Below are 16,617 nucleotides of genomic sequence, written 5' to 3'. Positions count from 1 at the left end.
TGCTGCTTTCATTTCCTGATTCCACTGTCTCGAAGAATTTTTATTTTACGGTACTTCATACTACGGTATTTCCTAAATTCCTAACAAAACTAGAAAAAAAAGTTTCTCCCTGGGTAACCTAATAAGACTAGTGTTGTGCTGTATCTGGGTGATTTGTCACAGGATAATACGCAGAGAGAAGATATTTACCTGGTCAAAGTGTTATTGGCAGCTAGTAAAAAAGCAATTACAAGGCTATGGTACAAACCAGAACCCCCAGTTTATGAGCAGTGGCTGAGCATTGTGGAGGAGATATTTGTAATGGAGAAACTAACTCATATATTGAGACTACAAGAGGAACTATTCATTGAAAAATGGGAGAAATGGACTGAATATAAAGATCAACAAAACGACACCAATGTTAATAATGACGGACATTCATAAATGGACTGGAATATGTATTATATTAATGATGTATCTGAACCTTTGCACTGTAATTATCATTTTATGTTTTTTATTTTTATGTCTACCTGCAAATAAAAATTAAGTAAAAAAATAAAAAAGCGATATAAAATGTATATCGCTGTCTGAACAAAATAATATTAAATACAATATAAACCAAAGTATACTGTATATCCTATACTGTATATCCTAAACAACAGCCATTGCTTTACAGTCAAGGATGACCAGCAACAACATGATAGCCATATAAAAACAGAAATAAAAACAAGCAGAATTAAGTAACTCGCAATAAAACGGATACAAAATAATGTTCAAATTTGTCCCATTGAACCCTAATTAAACTGTCTGCTGCTCCTCAACCTTTAGTTATTTAGTCTTAATACCTTTCTGGTTTCAGTCATGATAAAGAGCTCCTGCTGGGAAGGCTTTGGTCTGTGACACATAAAGTGAAGGTTTAATCTCCCTTTGTCACCGTCACATCCAGGCCACAGGAGGGCAGCACAGCATTATGCGAGTGCTGAACACATGTTCGTGCTGAGGTGTGGGTCCTGTGGGAGCACCGTGGGTGCTCCCACATGCGGGCCCAATGTTACATGGAGCAGAGCGGAGGAGAACCGCACCATGGGCCTCCCATCTGGAACCGAGGTCAGGGATGGGGACCTGTGGTTTTTACCCGTGGACGCTTCTCATCATGGCACTTACACATGTGAAAGAAGGTACAAAGTTTAGTGAACTTGTGTGACTTGTCAACTTGTCAGCAGTGGTGGAAAAAGTAGGCATATATACTCACATTTTCTTTTAACTTAAAGGGGCATTCCACTCATTTTCAACATTTTACTATGTCATTAATATACCTTAGAGCTGTTGTGTGGAAATAATAAAAAAGTCCCCCCATGCTGTGTTTCCTAGAACTGGAGGTCTGAAAAAAATCATTAACATGGTGAAACACATCTTGATGACATCATCAAGATGTGTTTCACCATGTTAATGATTGTTTTCATACTTTTCACACTAGGAAACACAGCATGGGGGGACTTTTTTATTATTTCCACACAACAGCTCTAAGGTATATTAATGACATAGTAAAATGTTGAAAATGAGTGGAATGCCCCTTTAAGGTATTAATACTGCAATGTAGAAATACTGTTACAAGTAAAAGTCAAAAATTCTAAATTTAGGCCTACTTGAGTAAAAGTACAAAACTATTGGCATCAAAATGTACTTAAAGTAGCCTACCAAAGGTAAAAGAATGTCCCATTTCTCAAGTTTTTTAAAATGTATAAAAATCCTTTGAAAATAGCAACGCGTTGTGAACTTGTAGATCGGCTATTTCCAAAGACCCAAAGTGTATAGCGCTGAAGTCGTTAATATATGTTTTGTAATAATAATCCAAATCTGCAAAGTAACAATATTTGGATCCGAGTGGAGTAGAAGTAAAAGTATATTATCTTTTCTGTATTTTGGACGTCGGTATACAGAAAAGGTAACCAAGGGTACCAAAAGGGGTTAATCTCTAATCCAGTGAAGATGGGATGGGGGAGCAGAAGTAAAAGTATTGACAATTGGAAATACTCCAGTAAAGTACAACAATCAGAACCATAAAATTGTACGGTATGTCTGAGTTATATAAAGAACTGAAATAAATAAAGCTCCTGTAATTGCATCAGTAATTATTTATAGTGTAAAAAACTGTATTGCAGACCAAAAGGAAAACACACAAAACTGTTGCTTTTGAAATTAAATTGTAATATTTTTATCTGACTTAAAACTTGATCAAACAAAATAATTAAATTCAACAATGAATAGATTTCACAATACAAATGTCAATGTTCAAACTCCGATATTTTAAGTCCCAGAACGCAAAGTTCATTTAAATGTCTCCAATGAGTATAGTTCCCAAAAAGTAATCCAAAAGTAAACAAACCAAAATGTGTAGATCTTCCATTTTCTTAAAATCAAGTAATCCATAAAGTCAGCAAATAAAAAGGCAATGCATTGCTCAAAAAGGGAAAAGGGTCAGGAGGCCACAGCAGGTTCCCGTTTGTCCAAAAGCTCTGAATGGATTCAGAGCTAAACCCTCATAAATGTTCCTTTACCAAACCTTTCAGATTTCAAAGTTTTCCAGACCCACTACTCTGTGGTTTATCAATGTCTGATTCTGGTTTAGTATTGGCCTTAAAAGAGTCTTGTTGACAATGAGACACCACCGCACCAAACACTCTTTTTAATACCTAAAACGGAACCCCTGTATAGCTGTTCCTGGTACCTCACTTCCTGAAATTATTGCATTTTCCCCACAGCTTCCCCTATAAGCAAAGTAGCAAACCTGTTGAAAACAGAAAATGAATGACCATATTTAACGACACAAAAACAAGTTTTTTCCATACACTAGGCCTACACTTTTGGGTTAATTATTCAACCATATTTTAACCAATATATTCCCTTGTATCACCCAGTTTCATTTTCTTCAGGAAATACATTTCTTCACACATTTATGTGGCAGTGTCAAAAAAGTAAAAAAATACTTCAACATTGTACTTAAGTACAGTTCTTGGGTACATCTACTTAGTTACCTTACACTGCTTGTCATCATGATAAAAGAATGATGAAATAAACAATTTAAGGAGGTAATTGTAGAGCAAGAGTCATCTGTTTCACAAAGATTACACTTGTGTATCTTAGTTCTTACATGCAATGTTAATCGCTATATGACAAAATAATAGCCAAACTTTAAATCAGTACTGCAGAATTTAAACTGCGTACCCTTGTCTGCAGGGACCAGAGAGGAGCATGGGAGATGGAGTTCATGGTGTCAGTGTCTAGTGGACAGTGTCCTCATCCAGCTGAGCGCAGAGTATTCAAACAGGGAACCAGAGATGTTCTGCCCTGCAAACAGATGGACATTCTTGGACTGAATAAAACCACAGCACACGTAAACTGGCTCAAGGTAGGATACTATGCACAGCTGACTCGCCACTCATTAAATGATTAATAAAGAAATGGACAAAGGAGTGAGAGGAATTGATGCAACGAGAGACAATTCAATTACAGTACTAAAATGTTGTTTCACTGCATTACATTGAGTCATTGCAGACAGAGTGACATACACACTTAAAGGAGAATTCCATGCTAGAAGGCTTTTTTACCTTTCTTTGTAGTCGTTACGTCCCCACCAAAGAGGTCCAGGTGTTTTTTTGTGCAAAAACTCCTTATTGGCTATTTCCCCTACCATAAGCCCTCAATGAATTGCATTGAATTGAATGGGAATTGAATGGGGCTAATTTGCTTATTTCCATCGAAATAAGTAGTGAAGTGTGCCGCTTGGGATATTATTTACATTATGAAGAGAGGATATATACAAAAAAATAATAATTTTGAGCGATGGAAATAACAAAATAACACCAGGACCTCTTTGGTGGGGACATAACAACTACAAAGAAAGGTAAGAAAGCCTTCTAGCATGGAATTCTCCTTTAAACACATACACAGTCATTACAACAGTTTTGTGAAATGACTTAAATTCCATCGTTCTGTGTCTGTCTACTGTAGGACTGCAGGCCCCTGGAACGGGATGGAGGGACTATTGAGGTGGACCAGGAGGGCAGACTCAGGCTCTATGGAGCCTCAGAGGACGATGCAGGGGTCTACACCTGTCTGATTAACTTCACCTTGGATGGACAGACCCACACCTCTGCACGCAGCATCCAGCTCTACATTCATAATGGTACATTAAACAATGGGGTATGCGATCTCTGGGGGTATTGTAGATCAGCATAGGTTTTTTAGGCTCGTTTTTTGTTTTTGTTTTTGTTTTGTGGTTAGTAAGCAGGGACTGTTAATTTTCTTCTACATGTTTTCATTTTTGGACGGGGACCTTTTATCCATTTATCCACTCATACTGTATAATGACTAACACTCCAGGACATCTTCGCTTTGTAAGCTGGAATATTAAGGGAATTCATAACCCGGTAAAGCGTAGTAGGGTTTTTGCACATCTAAAATCTCTGGGCTCAGATTTAATGTTTTTACAGGAGACTCATTTGCGTTCAAGTGAACATGCAAAATTAAAAAAAGATTGGATAGGGCAGGTTTTCTGCTCTAGGAATGAGAATAGGACACGAGGCGCGGTTATTCCAATTAGAAAAGGTGTTCCGTTTGTCCCGCTACAGACTATAGCTGACTCTAGAAGGAGATATGTCATTGTAACAGGCAACCTCTATGGCTCTCGTGTGGCATTAGCCAATGTATACGGTCCAAACTGGGACGACCCAACCTTCTTCACTAACTTTATAGCGGCACTCCCTGACCTCAACAGTCACCAACTATATTGGGGGGGGGGGGATTTTAACCTGGTTTTGGAACCACAGCGGGACAGATCGAACCCCAGACCAAATAGTAAGATCTCGAAAGCTGGTGCTGTTATTCAGTCATTCATAGAAACATATGCACTTTTTGATCCGTGGAGGAAAGCCAACCCCTCTGCTAGACAATACTCCTTTTTTTCCCCTGTCCATCACTCGTACAGTAGGATCGATTTCTTCCTGTTAGACAGTAGGGCCCTTTCCCTAGGGAAAAACAGCCAGTACAATAGCATTGTCATATCTGATCATAGCCCGGTGCAGTTAGACATCAACTTCCCAGAGTGTATCAAACCCCAACGTACTTGGCGGTTCGATCCTTTAATGCTGTCTAGAAACTCTTTTAAGACGCTAATCTCTCAACATATTGATTATTTTATGGAAATCAACCAGACACCAGATATGTCACTATCAATAGTCTGGGAGGCTCTTAAAGCATATCTCAGGGGCCAGATCATATCTTACACAGCACATGAGAGAAAGAAATATAAGCAGCGTCTGAGTGACCTATCTAATAGTATAGCTGAAATGGACCGTTTATATGCCGACGCCCCAACACCTGAACTCTACAAAGAAAAGCTACTGCTGAAAACAGAATATGACAACCTTTCTATCAAACAAACAGAGCAGCTGTTTTTCAAATCAAGGCAGAAATGTTATGAACACGGAGAGACAGCTGGAAAACTCCTTGCTCACCAGATTAGACAAGCAGCGGCCACCAGTGCTATCCCTGAAATCAATACGTCAACAGGAGAGATAACTACTAACCCTATAGAAATAAACAATCGATTTAAACAATACTATACGGCCCTTTATACATCTGAATCACCTGCTGACCCATCAAGCATCCAAGCCTTCCTAGATGGCTTAACTATACCGGAAATCACTCCTCAGGCCCGGGTACTGATAGACAGAAATATTTCGACAGCTGACGTCTTACAGGCAATTCAATTAGTGCAGAGTGGCAAGGCACCGGGGCCAGAGTGGCAAGGCACCGGGGCCAGAGTGGCAAGGCACCGGGGCCAGATGGCTTTTCAATTGAAATCTATAAAAAAGTCGTAAAATGTTTACATTGGAGATATACATATGACTATGAAGAGGGACCAGATTGGGTCCATATGGAGTTGTTGTCCAATCCTTTGCCAATACTCACCTCTCCGTTACCATCTGGCCGTACCATACAATCTACAAACCCGGTTGTTAGAGCCTCACTCAGAATATGGTTACTGTTCCGAAAGCACTTTGGCTTAAACCAGCTCAGTACTAGATTTTTTCCAGTGGCCAACAATCAGTTTTTCCCCCCATCAATGATGGATAATGCATTTCAACATTGGCACAGGAATGGACTGGTGTTTTTCTGTGATCTCTTTTCTGATGAGATGTTCATTTCTTTTGAAACACTTAATGCAGATCATAATATACCCAGATCTCATTTCTTTAGGTTTCTTCAAATTCGCAGTTTTACACAGAAAAAGCTTCCTTCATAGTTCATACCCCTACTTACCACCCAAGAATCAATTGGACATTATATTGGAATTTAACCCCACTGCGAAAAAACGTGTGTCTGTGATTTATGATTTGATACGAGATCTAAAACCAGTAACCTGGGACAAGACAAAAGCTGCCTGGGAGAGAGATCTGGGTGTAGAGCTCCCTGAGGAGATGTGGGAGGACAGTCTACTACGTATTCACACCTCTTCAATGTGCATACGCCATGGTTTAATTCTATTTAAGATACTACATCGACTTCACTATTCAGGGGATAAGCTGGCCAGGCTCTTTAACATGCCAGACCCTGGATGCCCAAGATGCAGCCAGACCCCAGCCTCGTTAGGCCACATGTTTTGGACGTGTCCTTCCCTCACTACCTACTGGAAGCGGATATTTGACGTATTCTCTCATATGTGTGGAACAGTGGTGACACCTTCTTTCCACACCGCCATTTTTGGCATAGTTCCCCCAGACTGTACACTCACATCTCCACAAGCAAATGCTTTGGCATTTGCATCCCTATTAGCCCGTAGACTAATCTTCCTTAATTGGAAGTCGGATAAGGCACCTTCCTTTCAACAATGGCTAAAAGAAGTTCTATCATTCCTGCCTCTGGAGAAGCTCAGGTATAAAGTGGACAGAGCCCAAAAAAACTTTGTCCTGGCTTGGAGTGCCTTTGTGGAGTTTGTTGAGGACCTTTCATTTCAGTGAACTGTAATCCGGACTGTGTCCGACTATGTCCCTGTCTTGACTCTTTTTGATCTATGATTGTCCGCTGCTTTGTCCCACCACTTTGTTTTTTTTGTTTTTGTTTTAGCCTAGGGGGGAGGGGGGGGGGGGGGGGGTTGTATATGTTTGTGTGTTTTGTGTGTTTTCTTGCATACATGTGTATTGCCATGTGAAGAAAAAAAAGAAATGGTACATTAGATTGAGTGATGGACTGATGGTTGGCTGATGGACACTTGTGTGAGTATGACCCCAGAGAGCTGCCTGTCCAAATATCAATTGTAAATTGATGTGTGTGTGTGTGTGTGTGTGTGTGTGTGTGTGTGTGTGTGTGTGTGTGTGTGTGTGTGTGTGTGTGTGTGTGTGTGTGTGTGTGTGTGTGTGTGTATGCGTGCGTGTATGCGTGCGTGTATGCGTGTATCTTTTCTTGATAACATTCTACAGGTGAGATTCACCATAAAATGTATAATATAAGATGTTTAATGTCATTTAGACAATAGCAAATAATATATAACATTTGCTATTGTCTAAATTAGATTATATACATTTATTTTTCTCCTCTTCTGCTTTACTCTCTGTTCGATGCTGTCAGATCCAGATGTCATTTTACCACCCGCACTGGTGTATCCTATCAATGACACGGTGCTGGTTGAACTAGGTAAGTCGAATTTAAACTAAGAATAATATCTATTTTATTTGAACGTATTATTGCCTGGTAGCGTTGTTTAATTATCTCTGCCAGGCCAAAAGTTGGTTTTTGAGCGGCGCTATATTGGTATTTGTTGTTACATGTACAGAATATACAGTACATACGTAATACTAGTGATACTATGAAATAATGGAATATAAAGTGTCTGCCACCTTACTGTATTTACTGTAATCAATGACAGGTTCCAGTGCTGAGTTACGATGTTTGGCCCATTTGGGTCTCAGGGAGCATGACGAGAACTTCATGTACTGGGTGGTTGACGTCCCCCACAATGATGACGACCACATTGGGAGAGTCCTCCTCGACAAGTCCTGGGTCTAGTGAGTTCTCCTCTAGTTCATAAAGCATTTAAGTACTCATGGATTAATTAAAGCAAAATAAAATCTCACGACTGAAAAATGTTGCTTGGCCAAGTCCTAATATGTAAAATGATGATGTTTTGGTACATACAGCTAACCAGTTGAAGACATTGCAACGATTGCGGTTATGAAATATCTGAGATCCTTAGGGACGTGTTGTAAGCTTGTAGATAGCCAGGACACACTTCTATAGAAGAAATGTTGACTTCTATGGAATCCATATGACTGAAATCAGTCGTGGCGACTATAATCCATGAGTACTACTAGAAAAGTATGAGTATGACATTATATCAAAATGAGTAATGGTCAGTTGATTGATTGATTTATCATGAACTTACTCTTTAGTATCCACGAGGATAAGGGAGTGTATGGCCTTTCTACACTGTCCATCTCTGATGTCATCCCTGACCTCCTGAACGTGCCCATCCACTGCATTGTGATGAACCCCACAGACCAGGCGGAGGGCTTGCTGTGGCTTCAGAAAGGTACAGCATTAATGGGCTTTCATTCTGATCTGTGGTAAAGGTACAGCATTAATGGGCTTTCTCAGTCTGATCTGTGGTAAAGGTACAGCATTAATGGGCTTTCATTCTGATCTGTGGTAAAGGTACAGCATTAATGGGCTTTCATTCTGATCTGTGGTAAAGGTACAGCATTAATGGGCTTTCATTCTGATCTGTGGTAAAGGTACAGCATTAATGGGCTTTCATTCTGATCTGTGGTAAAGGTACAGCATTAATGGGCTTTCATTCTGATCTGTGGTAAAGGTACAGCATTAATGGGCTTTCATTCTGATCTGTGGTAAAGGTACAGCATTAAAGGGCTTTCTCAGTCTGATCTGTGGTAAAGGTACAGCATTAATGGGCTTTCTCATTCTGATCTGTGGTAAAGGTACAGCATTAATGGGCTTTCTCAGTCTGATCTGTGGTAAAGGTACAGCATTAATGGGCTTTCATTCTGATCTGTGGTAAAGGTACAGCATTAATGGGCTTTCTCAGTCTGATCTGTGGTAAAGGTACAGCATTAAAGGGCTTTCTCATTCTGATCTGTGGTAAAGTTAAGATCTGTGTTAAAGGTACAGCATTCATGGGCTTTCATTCTGATCTGTGGTAAAGTTAAGATCTGTGTTAAAGGTACAGCATTAAAGGGCTTTCTCAGTCTGATCTGTGGTAAAGTTAAGATCTGTGTTAAAGGTACAGCATTCATGGGCTTTCATTCTGATCTGTGGTAAAGGTACAGCATTAAAGGGCTTTCTCAGTCTGATCTGTGGTAAAGTTTCTAGCGCGTGTGATTTCTGCAGGAGGGAAAGCTCTATTGCAGAACACTTGTATCAATGTGCTGTGCATAAAGGGCTTTACTCTGAATTGTGGCGGTGCTAAAAATTAATCAAACTAATTACTAGAATTGATTATATAAAAATGAATCAACTTGGGGGGAAAAGAAAAGAAAATGTCCTGTCTCATGTTTTAAATACAGTAGCATAAATGTAACCATGAAGTCCAATAGAGCAGCAGAAGTTCAACCACATTCAACCTGGCATCCCCATTTTGGGCATGGCATTATAAGTGAAATCTAAAAAATAAAATAAAATAGAAATAAATAAAATAAATCTTCAAAAATAACAGATCTACAAGCTCACAACGTATCGCAATGTGATGCATCTTGAGCTTTTACATCCAGTATTTGAACTATTTTTCATGACGCCATTGTGAAGTTGTTCATCGATTTGTTGATATTATAAATATATTTTAAAGTAATACATACAATAATAGCTAAAATAATCGATAGTTATAGCCGTGCTGAATTCTGGATAATCTAACCTTCAATCCTGTTTTATGCTTAGTTGCGTGTCGGTGTCATGCACCAAAACCGCATCGTTAACTTGTAGATCTGCTGTTTCTGCTGCGTGACACGGTACGCAACCAAGTATACATCAGGCATCACTTTGTCTTTTGCTGTTTGCAGCACATTCTGACAGACTGTAATTTTTGTCTCACCATTTTTCACTAGCTGACCACACTGAACTGCACACCTGCATAGGTGTGGGCCTGGCCTTCGGCCTTGCTGTTGTGCTTTTGGTGTCTGGGTACTTCTTCAGGGTGGATCTGGTCTTGGCCTATAGGAAGCTGTGTCCTCAACTGGCCCAACAAAGTGAGTATATCGAAAAAGATCACACGCGTGTGAAGTGAGGGGCGCTAATATATTAAAGCCTAACTCATGTTGATTAGGTGATGTAATGGTGATGTAAAACAAATGGTGCCAACACAATCATTAAATGCCATTAACAATAAAGAGACAATATGACGTAATGAGGGACAATATGATGTAAATGTTCCCTTCATTGTCAATGGCGTTTTTAAAAGAAACATTGAACTAAAAACAAACATTAAACCTGCATATAGGCGGGGCTAGCGCCCCTCAAAAAAAATATATATAACAACTTACCTGTGGATCTCTGATGTCACCCTGATTGGTCAACATCACCAAACTCATCTCGGGCGCGATCCAACCTGTCACACAAAGGGATCAAACTTACTAGACAATTCGATTCTAACGCGTTGTTAGCTGTCTTCCACCTTGTCACGCTGTCACAAGATTAAACGACCAGTTGTCGTCCCAGACTCATTTTGGGGTCAAGGACGACAAGCTTATGTCATATCAGGCCATTATTGGGCTGATATGGTGTAGTAGGGAGAGGCTATAAAGGAAGCACAACATTCAGCACAACAGAGCTAACAACAATCTCCTCTCCTCCCTTCTCCTCTCTAGTTCCAGACGGTAAAGAGTACGATGCCTATGTGAGCTATCTCCATGTTGACGATGTGAGTTCGTCTGGGACAGCGACCTTTGCCCTGCATGTTCTTCCTGAGGTGCTGGAGAAACAACATGGCTACAGCCTCTACATCAGAGGACGAGATGACTGTCCAGGAGCAGGTCAGAGACAGTGTGCGCAGTCCACCTTTATTATTGACATCGAGTTTGTGTAATAATTATCTTGTCAAAATTAAACAAATGTTTCAATTTGATTCAAGTTGAACAAATGTAAGACATTCTCTTCAAACACGTTCTGTTACTTTTCATAGACAAGCTTTCACACTGACTTATGTATTTGTAGTATAATATTATAGAAAGAAGCACAGAGCTGCCCGCTCTTTCTTCTTTTTCTCCTTCTGAAATGTACACTCTGAAGCGATATTGCCCTTTGCCCCTGTTAAGTGTTGACTTGATGCCATATGTAGTCCTGAAGAAAGCAAGGATGTTACAGAGACACTGGAGATGGAGTCACTTGGAGGGGGGAGGGAGGGAAGAGGGGTGAAAAAGAAATCCTGGGAACTGCACTTGTGTCCTATGTATGCATAGAAATGCTGTTATTGTACTGCTTTTTTCAAATAAAATAAATATTATAAAAAAAAAGAAAGAAGCACAGAGGACAGATGATTACCATTCCATAGCCAGATCCTTGCCTCTAACCTTGTTGTTACATTAAAATTGGTGATCTGCCAAAATATGTAGTGACAGGTGTGTTTCGTTCCTTGCAGCGATTCATGATGAGATATCGGCGACAGTGCGCAGGTGTCGCAGACTGATCATCATCCTGTCTGCAGATGTTCAGTCTTACAAAAGCGCTGGCACGGAAGAAGTGTTGCCGCTGAAGCACAGCCAAAACCACGAAGACTACGAGCAGAAGATAGGCCTGCATGACGCCTTGATGCAAAATGACCCTCGTGTGATCCTGGTGGAAATGGGTGAGACTGCATGGACAGGACACTGATGTTTAAAACTCCTGCCGAGTTTTCTGTTAGCAATGCCTCCGGCTTGGCCGGCCACTCTGATAAGCACAACTGGCAGTGTTATTGCGTTGGTGATTCAAGTGATATGATATGATATGATATGATATAGTACTTTATTGTCAGTTCACACTGAAATGTGTCTTGCGACCCAGCAGCCAAGTATGCAGAACACATACGTACACACATTTGACATAACACAAAGAACAAGACAATTTACATACATAAAGACATGAAGACAAGAGCAATATCCACCGCTTAGATTATCCTGTGGCTACTACAACTCCTGATTAAGCCTCAAGGTCGACTGGTGGACAAAGGACCTCTTTAGTCTGACCTTATTGTATGCTGGTACACCATATCTCCTTCCTGAATTAAAACTTGTGTATCGGAGGAGGCATGTTAGTCTTAGGAGGAGGCATGTTAGTCTACACATCCTCCACCAGATAACACTGTGGGGGTTGGCAACAGTACTAGGGACCATGGTACACATGGGGAATAATGGGCAACGACTAAAAAATGGGTAGAAAACTCAAGTGACTCGAGTCAAAACCTCAAGGCACAATGAGCGTGTAGATCTGCTATTATTTCTATTTGAGAAATGCTATTGGAATTGGCTATACTTTTAAGCACAAAATACAGACGCCGGGTTGAAAGTGGTTAAAAATATATATTTTTAGGATATAGAATTTGCCACTGGATTGGGAAATGATTGTGCACAAACATAATTTAGAACTTCTTCGAATAGTTTTTATATATTGGAATGCCAAGGCACACCTGGACTTGTGTCACATTATGGCACACCGTCGTGCCTCGGCACAGGGCAGGGCCAGGCCCGGCGCCAGGATGAAATGAAAATGTATTTTTTATTTAATTTCAAATACATTTATATGTTATGTTAACTTTATGATTTTGAACTGAAATGCAAATATTGGACATAAAAAAGGCTAGTACTAGTCATTAAGCTACTAATATAGACTGAAGTAATTAAAGTGGGTCATGTTTGCATGTTTGGAATTGTAACAGCTGAAATCCATAACATATCAGTATTCTGATATTAACCTGCAGACCGCATTAAGTGAACTGAGTCTGTGCTCAGAGAATACATTATTCAGCGTGTCCACAATAGTCCACAGCCCACTTTGCCACTTGCTCTGATCCACTGCATCAATAGCACCCCTCCCCCCCCAATGGCAGACAATCATATGTCAGACACATACATTCAGTTGATCCGAATTAACATGTGTTAAATTCCTGTGCCTCAGGAATGTCATACTTCCTGTTCTTTCCAGATGGGAGATGGCCATGACACATTTTAGATGTTCCTTGCATGCCTGTACAATACATGTTTGTGTTTGTAGCAGCATGTTTTGAGTTGTTATAACCAGTGCTGCTAGTGAATATCACTGCCAAATATCACTAGAAAACCAATCCAGCACAAAAGGTAGTTTTATATTTTTATTATTGACATTATTTAAAAGGGCACACCATTTAAGAACTACTGGTCTAATGGTTACACAAGTTTTAATCGGATGATCCGTTTCTAGAATAAGTTAAATGCTGGATAAAACGAGTCGTGTAAGCCGGCGTTGTGACAGATCACTTTACAGTTTTGCTTAATCTGTCGCTGCCAAAACTAATTATGTATTCCGTTTCATTCCATCCTCTTTTTAATCGTCTCTGCTGCTTTGTTTTGTTTTGTTCTAACCTTGGACTGTGTATCCTGTCCTGTTCCAGATGGTCCCCTGGATCACAGTGGCCTTTCGGCGTCACTACGCTACATCAGGAAGCAACAGGGAGCTCTACAATGGAACACAGCCTCTTCTGCCAACCAAAGATGCACCACGCTGCCCTCTAATGGATATTTCTGGAAGTGCCTGAGGTACAACATGCCCCCAGTGCCTGGGGGGAGAGCCCTCACTACTGTGGTCTAGAGTCAGACTAGGTGCCGTTAAACCCCGTTTCTCAGCCCCGGGAGCCAAACCACGAGTTTCGGGTACCAAAGTTGGGCGCCCGGATGATTGACAGATTCAGAAAACACTGGAAAAAATGCCCCGTAGTTACTTGAAATGTTCATGTACTGTACAGTGATTGATCTTCAAAAATGCACATTTTTGGGACACCACCAAGTAGACAACAGAAATGTTGAAAATGCATTTGAAAATTCATACACATACTGTAGTCTGTAGATATACTTCTTTTGTATTGTAAAGTATATAATTCTATGAAAATATCAGATCTACGGCCTGAGCCGTGGCTCAGCGGTCCAGGCACCTTGGCTGGTAATCCAGTCTGGCAGTGTGCCGCGGGCTCGACTCCCGATCCCGACGGCCTTTACTGCATGTCATCCCCCCATCTCTCTTTCCATTTCCTGTCAGCCTACTGTCTGTCCCTCCATAAAAAACAAAACAAAAAAAATAATATATATATATATATATATATATATATATCAGATCTACAGCATGTTACGGTACATTGTGATGCATTTTGAGCTTGTAAATCTGCTATTTTCGGCAAAGAGATTTGGTATTGAAGGGGGAAAAAAGCGGACCCTGGTCAACTAAGTACTTGTATATAGAGCGTCCCAGTCCCGCCCCCGACGAGCGGCCCGGAAGACACTTTCCAATAGGAAATTGTCTTCCAGGGCGCTCGTCGTCATGAAAGGGGCGGGACTGCGACACTATAGGGTTTAAGTGAATAATTATGTGTACTTTCTTTTTGTGTATTTTCTTTTTTCTTATATATATTTTTGGGCTCTTTCAGCCTTCTTTAGCCTTAGTCCTATTTAGTCTTCTGAAATTGTTTAGTCTTAGTCGACTAAATATCAAAAACCATAGTCTCTTAGTCAGCAAAACTAACACTGATGTATTTGTCTAAATCACAGTAGTGTTCTTATCCAGCAACCAACTGTTAAATAATAGTAATAATATTAGTTAGTAAAAAAACAACAAAAGTATTAAAAAAAATACATTTGGCAGAATACTGAAAATCACTATTTCTCAAAATGTGGTCCAGGGCCCACCAGGGTTCCAAATGGACCCTTATGGATCTGTAACTCAGAGATGTGTTATCTGTGGGACTACAATCTACAATGTGTTATCTGTGGGACTACAATCTACAATGTGTTATCTGTGGGACTACAATCTACAATGTGTTATCTGTGGGACTACAATCTGGACTGTACAATCCTAAAATCCATGTGTTGATTTAACTCTGAGTGTCCAAAACGTTTTGCAGACAAATGAGACTATATCAACGACAAAGAATGCAAATTGTGCTTTGTGTATTTCCAACCATATGACAGCACACCTACGTGCTTGTGTGTGTGTGTGTGTGTGTGTGTGTGTGTGTGTGTGTGTGTGCGTGTGTGTGTGTGCGTGTCCGTGCGTGCTCTGCATATGTCCCTATGTGACCTGTGACCTCGCTCTTGCCTACTGCAGCAAGCCCCAGACATGAACGTGCTCGCCTGGGCGGGATGCTGGTGTGTGTGTGTGTTCGTGCGTGCGTGCGTGCGTGCGTGTAATACTATACTTGTGCGGGCCATAATGTATAGAATTTGAGAAATAGACTTATACAATTTGAGTACAACTTTCCTGGTGCTCTCAAGATAAATTGTTCTTTTATGGTTAAAAGAAAGGATTTGAGAATTTAGGTTTACAATTAAGCTTTGGGTTAGGATTAGACATTTAGAAGTTAGGTTTAAGGGTTGGGGATTTGGAGCCAGATTTATACGTAGCTGTGCGCCGGTGTCACTCACTGAACATGGCAGATCTACAAGCTCACAATGTGTCGCAGCGCCATGTGTTGTGAGCTTGTAGATCAGCTATTTTCAGCTTCAGGGTTAGGGTTAAAATGGCGAGTAAAAAAAAATAAATTTATAAAATTGTCCGCATAAGCAGTGTGTGTGTGTGTGTGTGTGTGTGTGTGTGTGTGTGTGTGTGTGTGTGTGTGTGTGTGTGACACACGCACATGCACACACACACACCGGCACACTCCCATTGAAAGGGAAGGGGTCTTGAACAGTGGAAGGCTGGGGTTGTCACTGATGACGTTGGCTCCAGCAGCTGGCTCCAGATCACTAGGGACATGGCCCCTGCTATTGTCCCCCTCAGGACCCGGTGACATGGCACTCGCCCTTCTGTCTCACACACACACACAGACACACGCACACACGTACGTACGCACGCACACCTGCCGTCACATGCTTGCACAAACGATAGCCTACCACAGATCTGGAAAACTGTATTTGATGGTTCATATAAAAGTGCTCCAAACGCAAGTCTACCCACGTGCACGTGTCTGTCTGTGTGTGCGCGCACACCTACTGTATTTGAAACTGATATAACAGATCATGCTTGTTGCAGTATACATGCCTGTCTCAGCGCCTACGCACATGCACATGCACACGCACACGCACACACACACACACACACACACACACACACACACACATCTTTCTGATTAAGTCATGATAGATCGTCCCCTAAAGGCTTGACCTACTGAATAGGCAGTACGACTGCGTAGTGTGCGTGTGCGTGTGTGTGTGTGTGTGTGTGCGTGCGCGTGCATACAAATAAAACATTAGAGTTGTTAAGGCCTGCATGGTGGCCATGTTGCAGTTTGTTGATCACCAACTCTACTTGTTGTGACATACAACAATATCTTGCAGCGGTTTGTTAAATATAAAGATACGACCAGTTTAAGGTTTGTTTCCATGTTTATAATTTAAGTCATGAATGGTGATT

The 16,617-nt window shown here is 40.8% G+C and overlaps 1 protein-coding gene across 1 annotated transcript; it reads left to right on the top strand.

Annotated features, from left to right (window-relative positions):
• The first annotated feature begins 899 nt into the window (after positions 1–899).
• On the top strand, positions 900–13,819 carry LOC306934976 (interleukin-1 receptor type 1-like). Its single transcript, XM_079517798.1, has 10 exons — positions 900–1,157; positions 3,181–3,388; positions 3,991–4,165; positions 7,609–7,674; positions 7,907–8,045; positions 8,430–8,569; positions 10,095–10,235; positions 10,854–11,018; positions 11,624–11,830; positions 13,610–13,819. Exons 1-10 carry the CDS (start codon positions 967–969, stop codon positions 13,804–13,806), a joined length of 1,629 nt encoding a protein of 542 aa, XP_079373924.1. The 5' UTR covers positions 900–966; the 3' UTR covers positions 13,807–13,819.
• The last annotated feature ends 2,798 nt before the right edge of the window (positions 13,820–16,617 follow it).

The sequence above is a fragment of the Electrona antarctica genome (assembly GCF_951216825.1).
Source record: "Electrona antarctica genome assembly, chromosome: 13".
In the NCBI taxonomy this organism is placed as follows: Eukaryota; Metazoa; Chordata; class Actinopteri; order Myctophiformes; family Myctophidae; genus Electrona; species Electrona antarctica.
The sequence above is the reverse complement of the archived record's forward strand: the minus strand, read 5'-3'. Positions and strand labels throughout refer to the sequence as shown.

What these genes read in the sequence shown, in the direction of transcription:
- LOC306934976 (XM_079517798.1), top strand. Translation starts at nt 967, where the DNA reads ATGTTCGTGCTGAGGTGTGGGTCCTGTGGGAGCACCGTGGGTGCTCCC. An exon ending in CCAGCTCTACATTCATAATG is followed by an intron (nt 4,166 to 7,608) that starts GTACATTAAACA and finishes CGATGCTGTCAG; the next exon opens with ATCCAGATGTCATTTTACCA. An exon ending in CACGGTGCTGGTTGAACTAG is followed by an intron (nt 7,675 to 7,906) that starts GTAAGTCGAATT and finishes AATCAATGACAG; the next exon opens with GTTCCAGTGCTGAGTTACGA.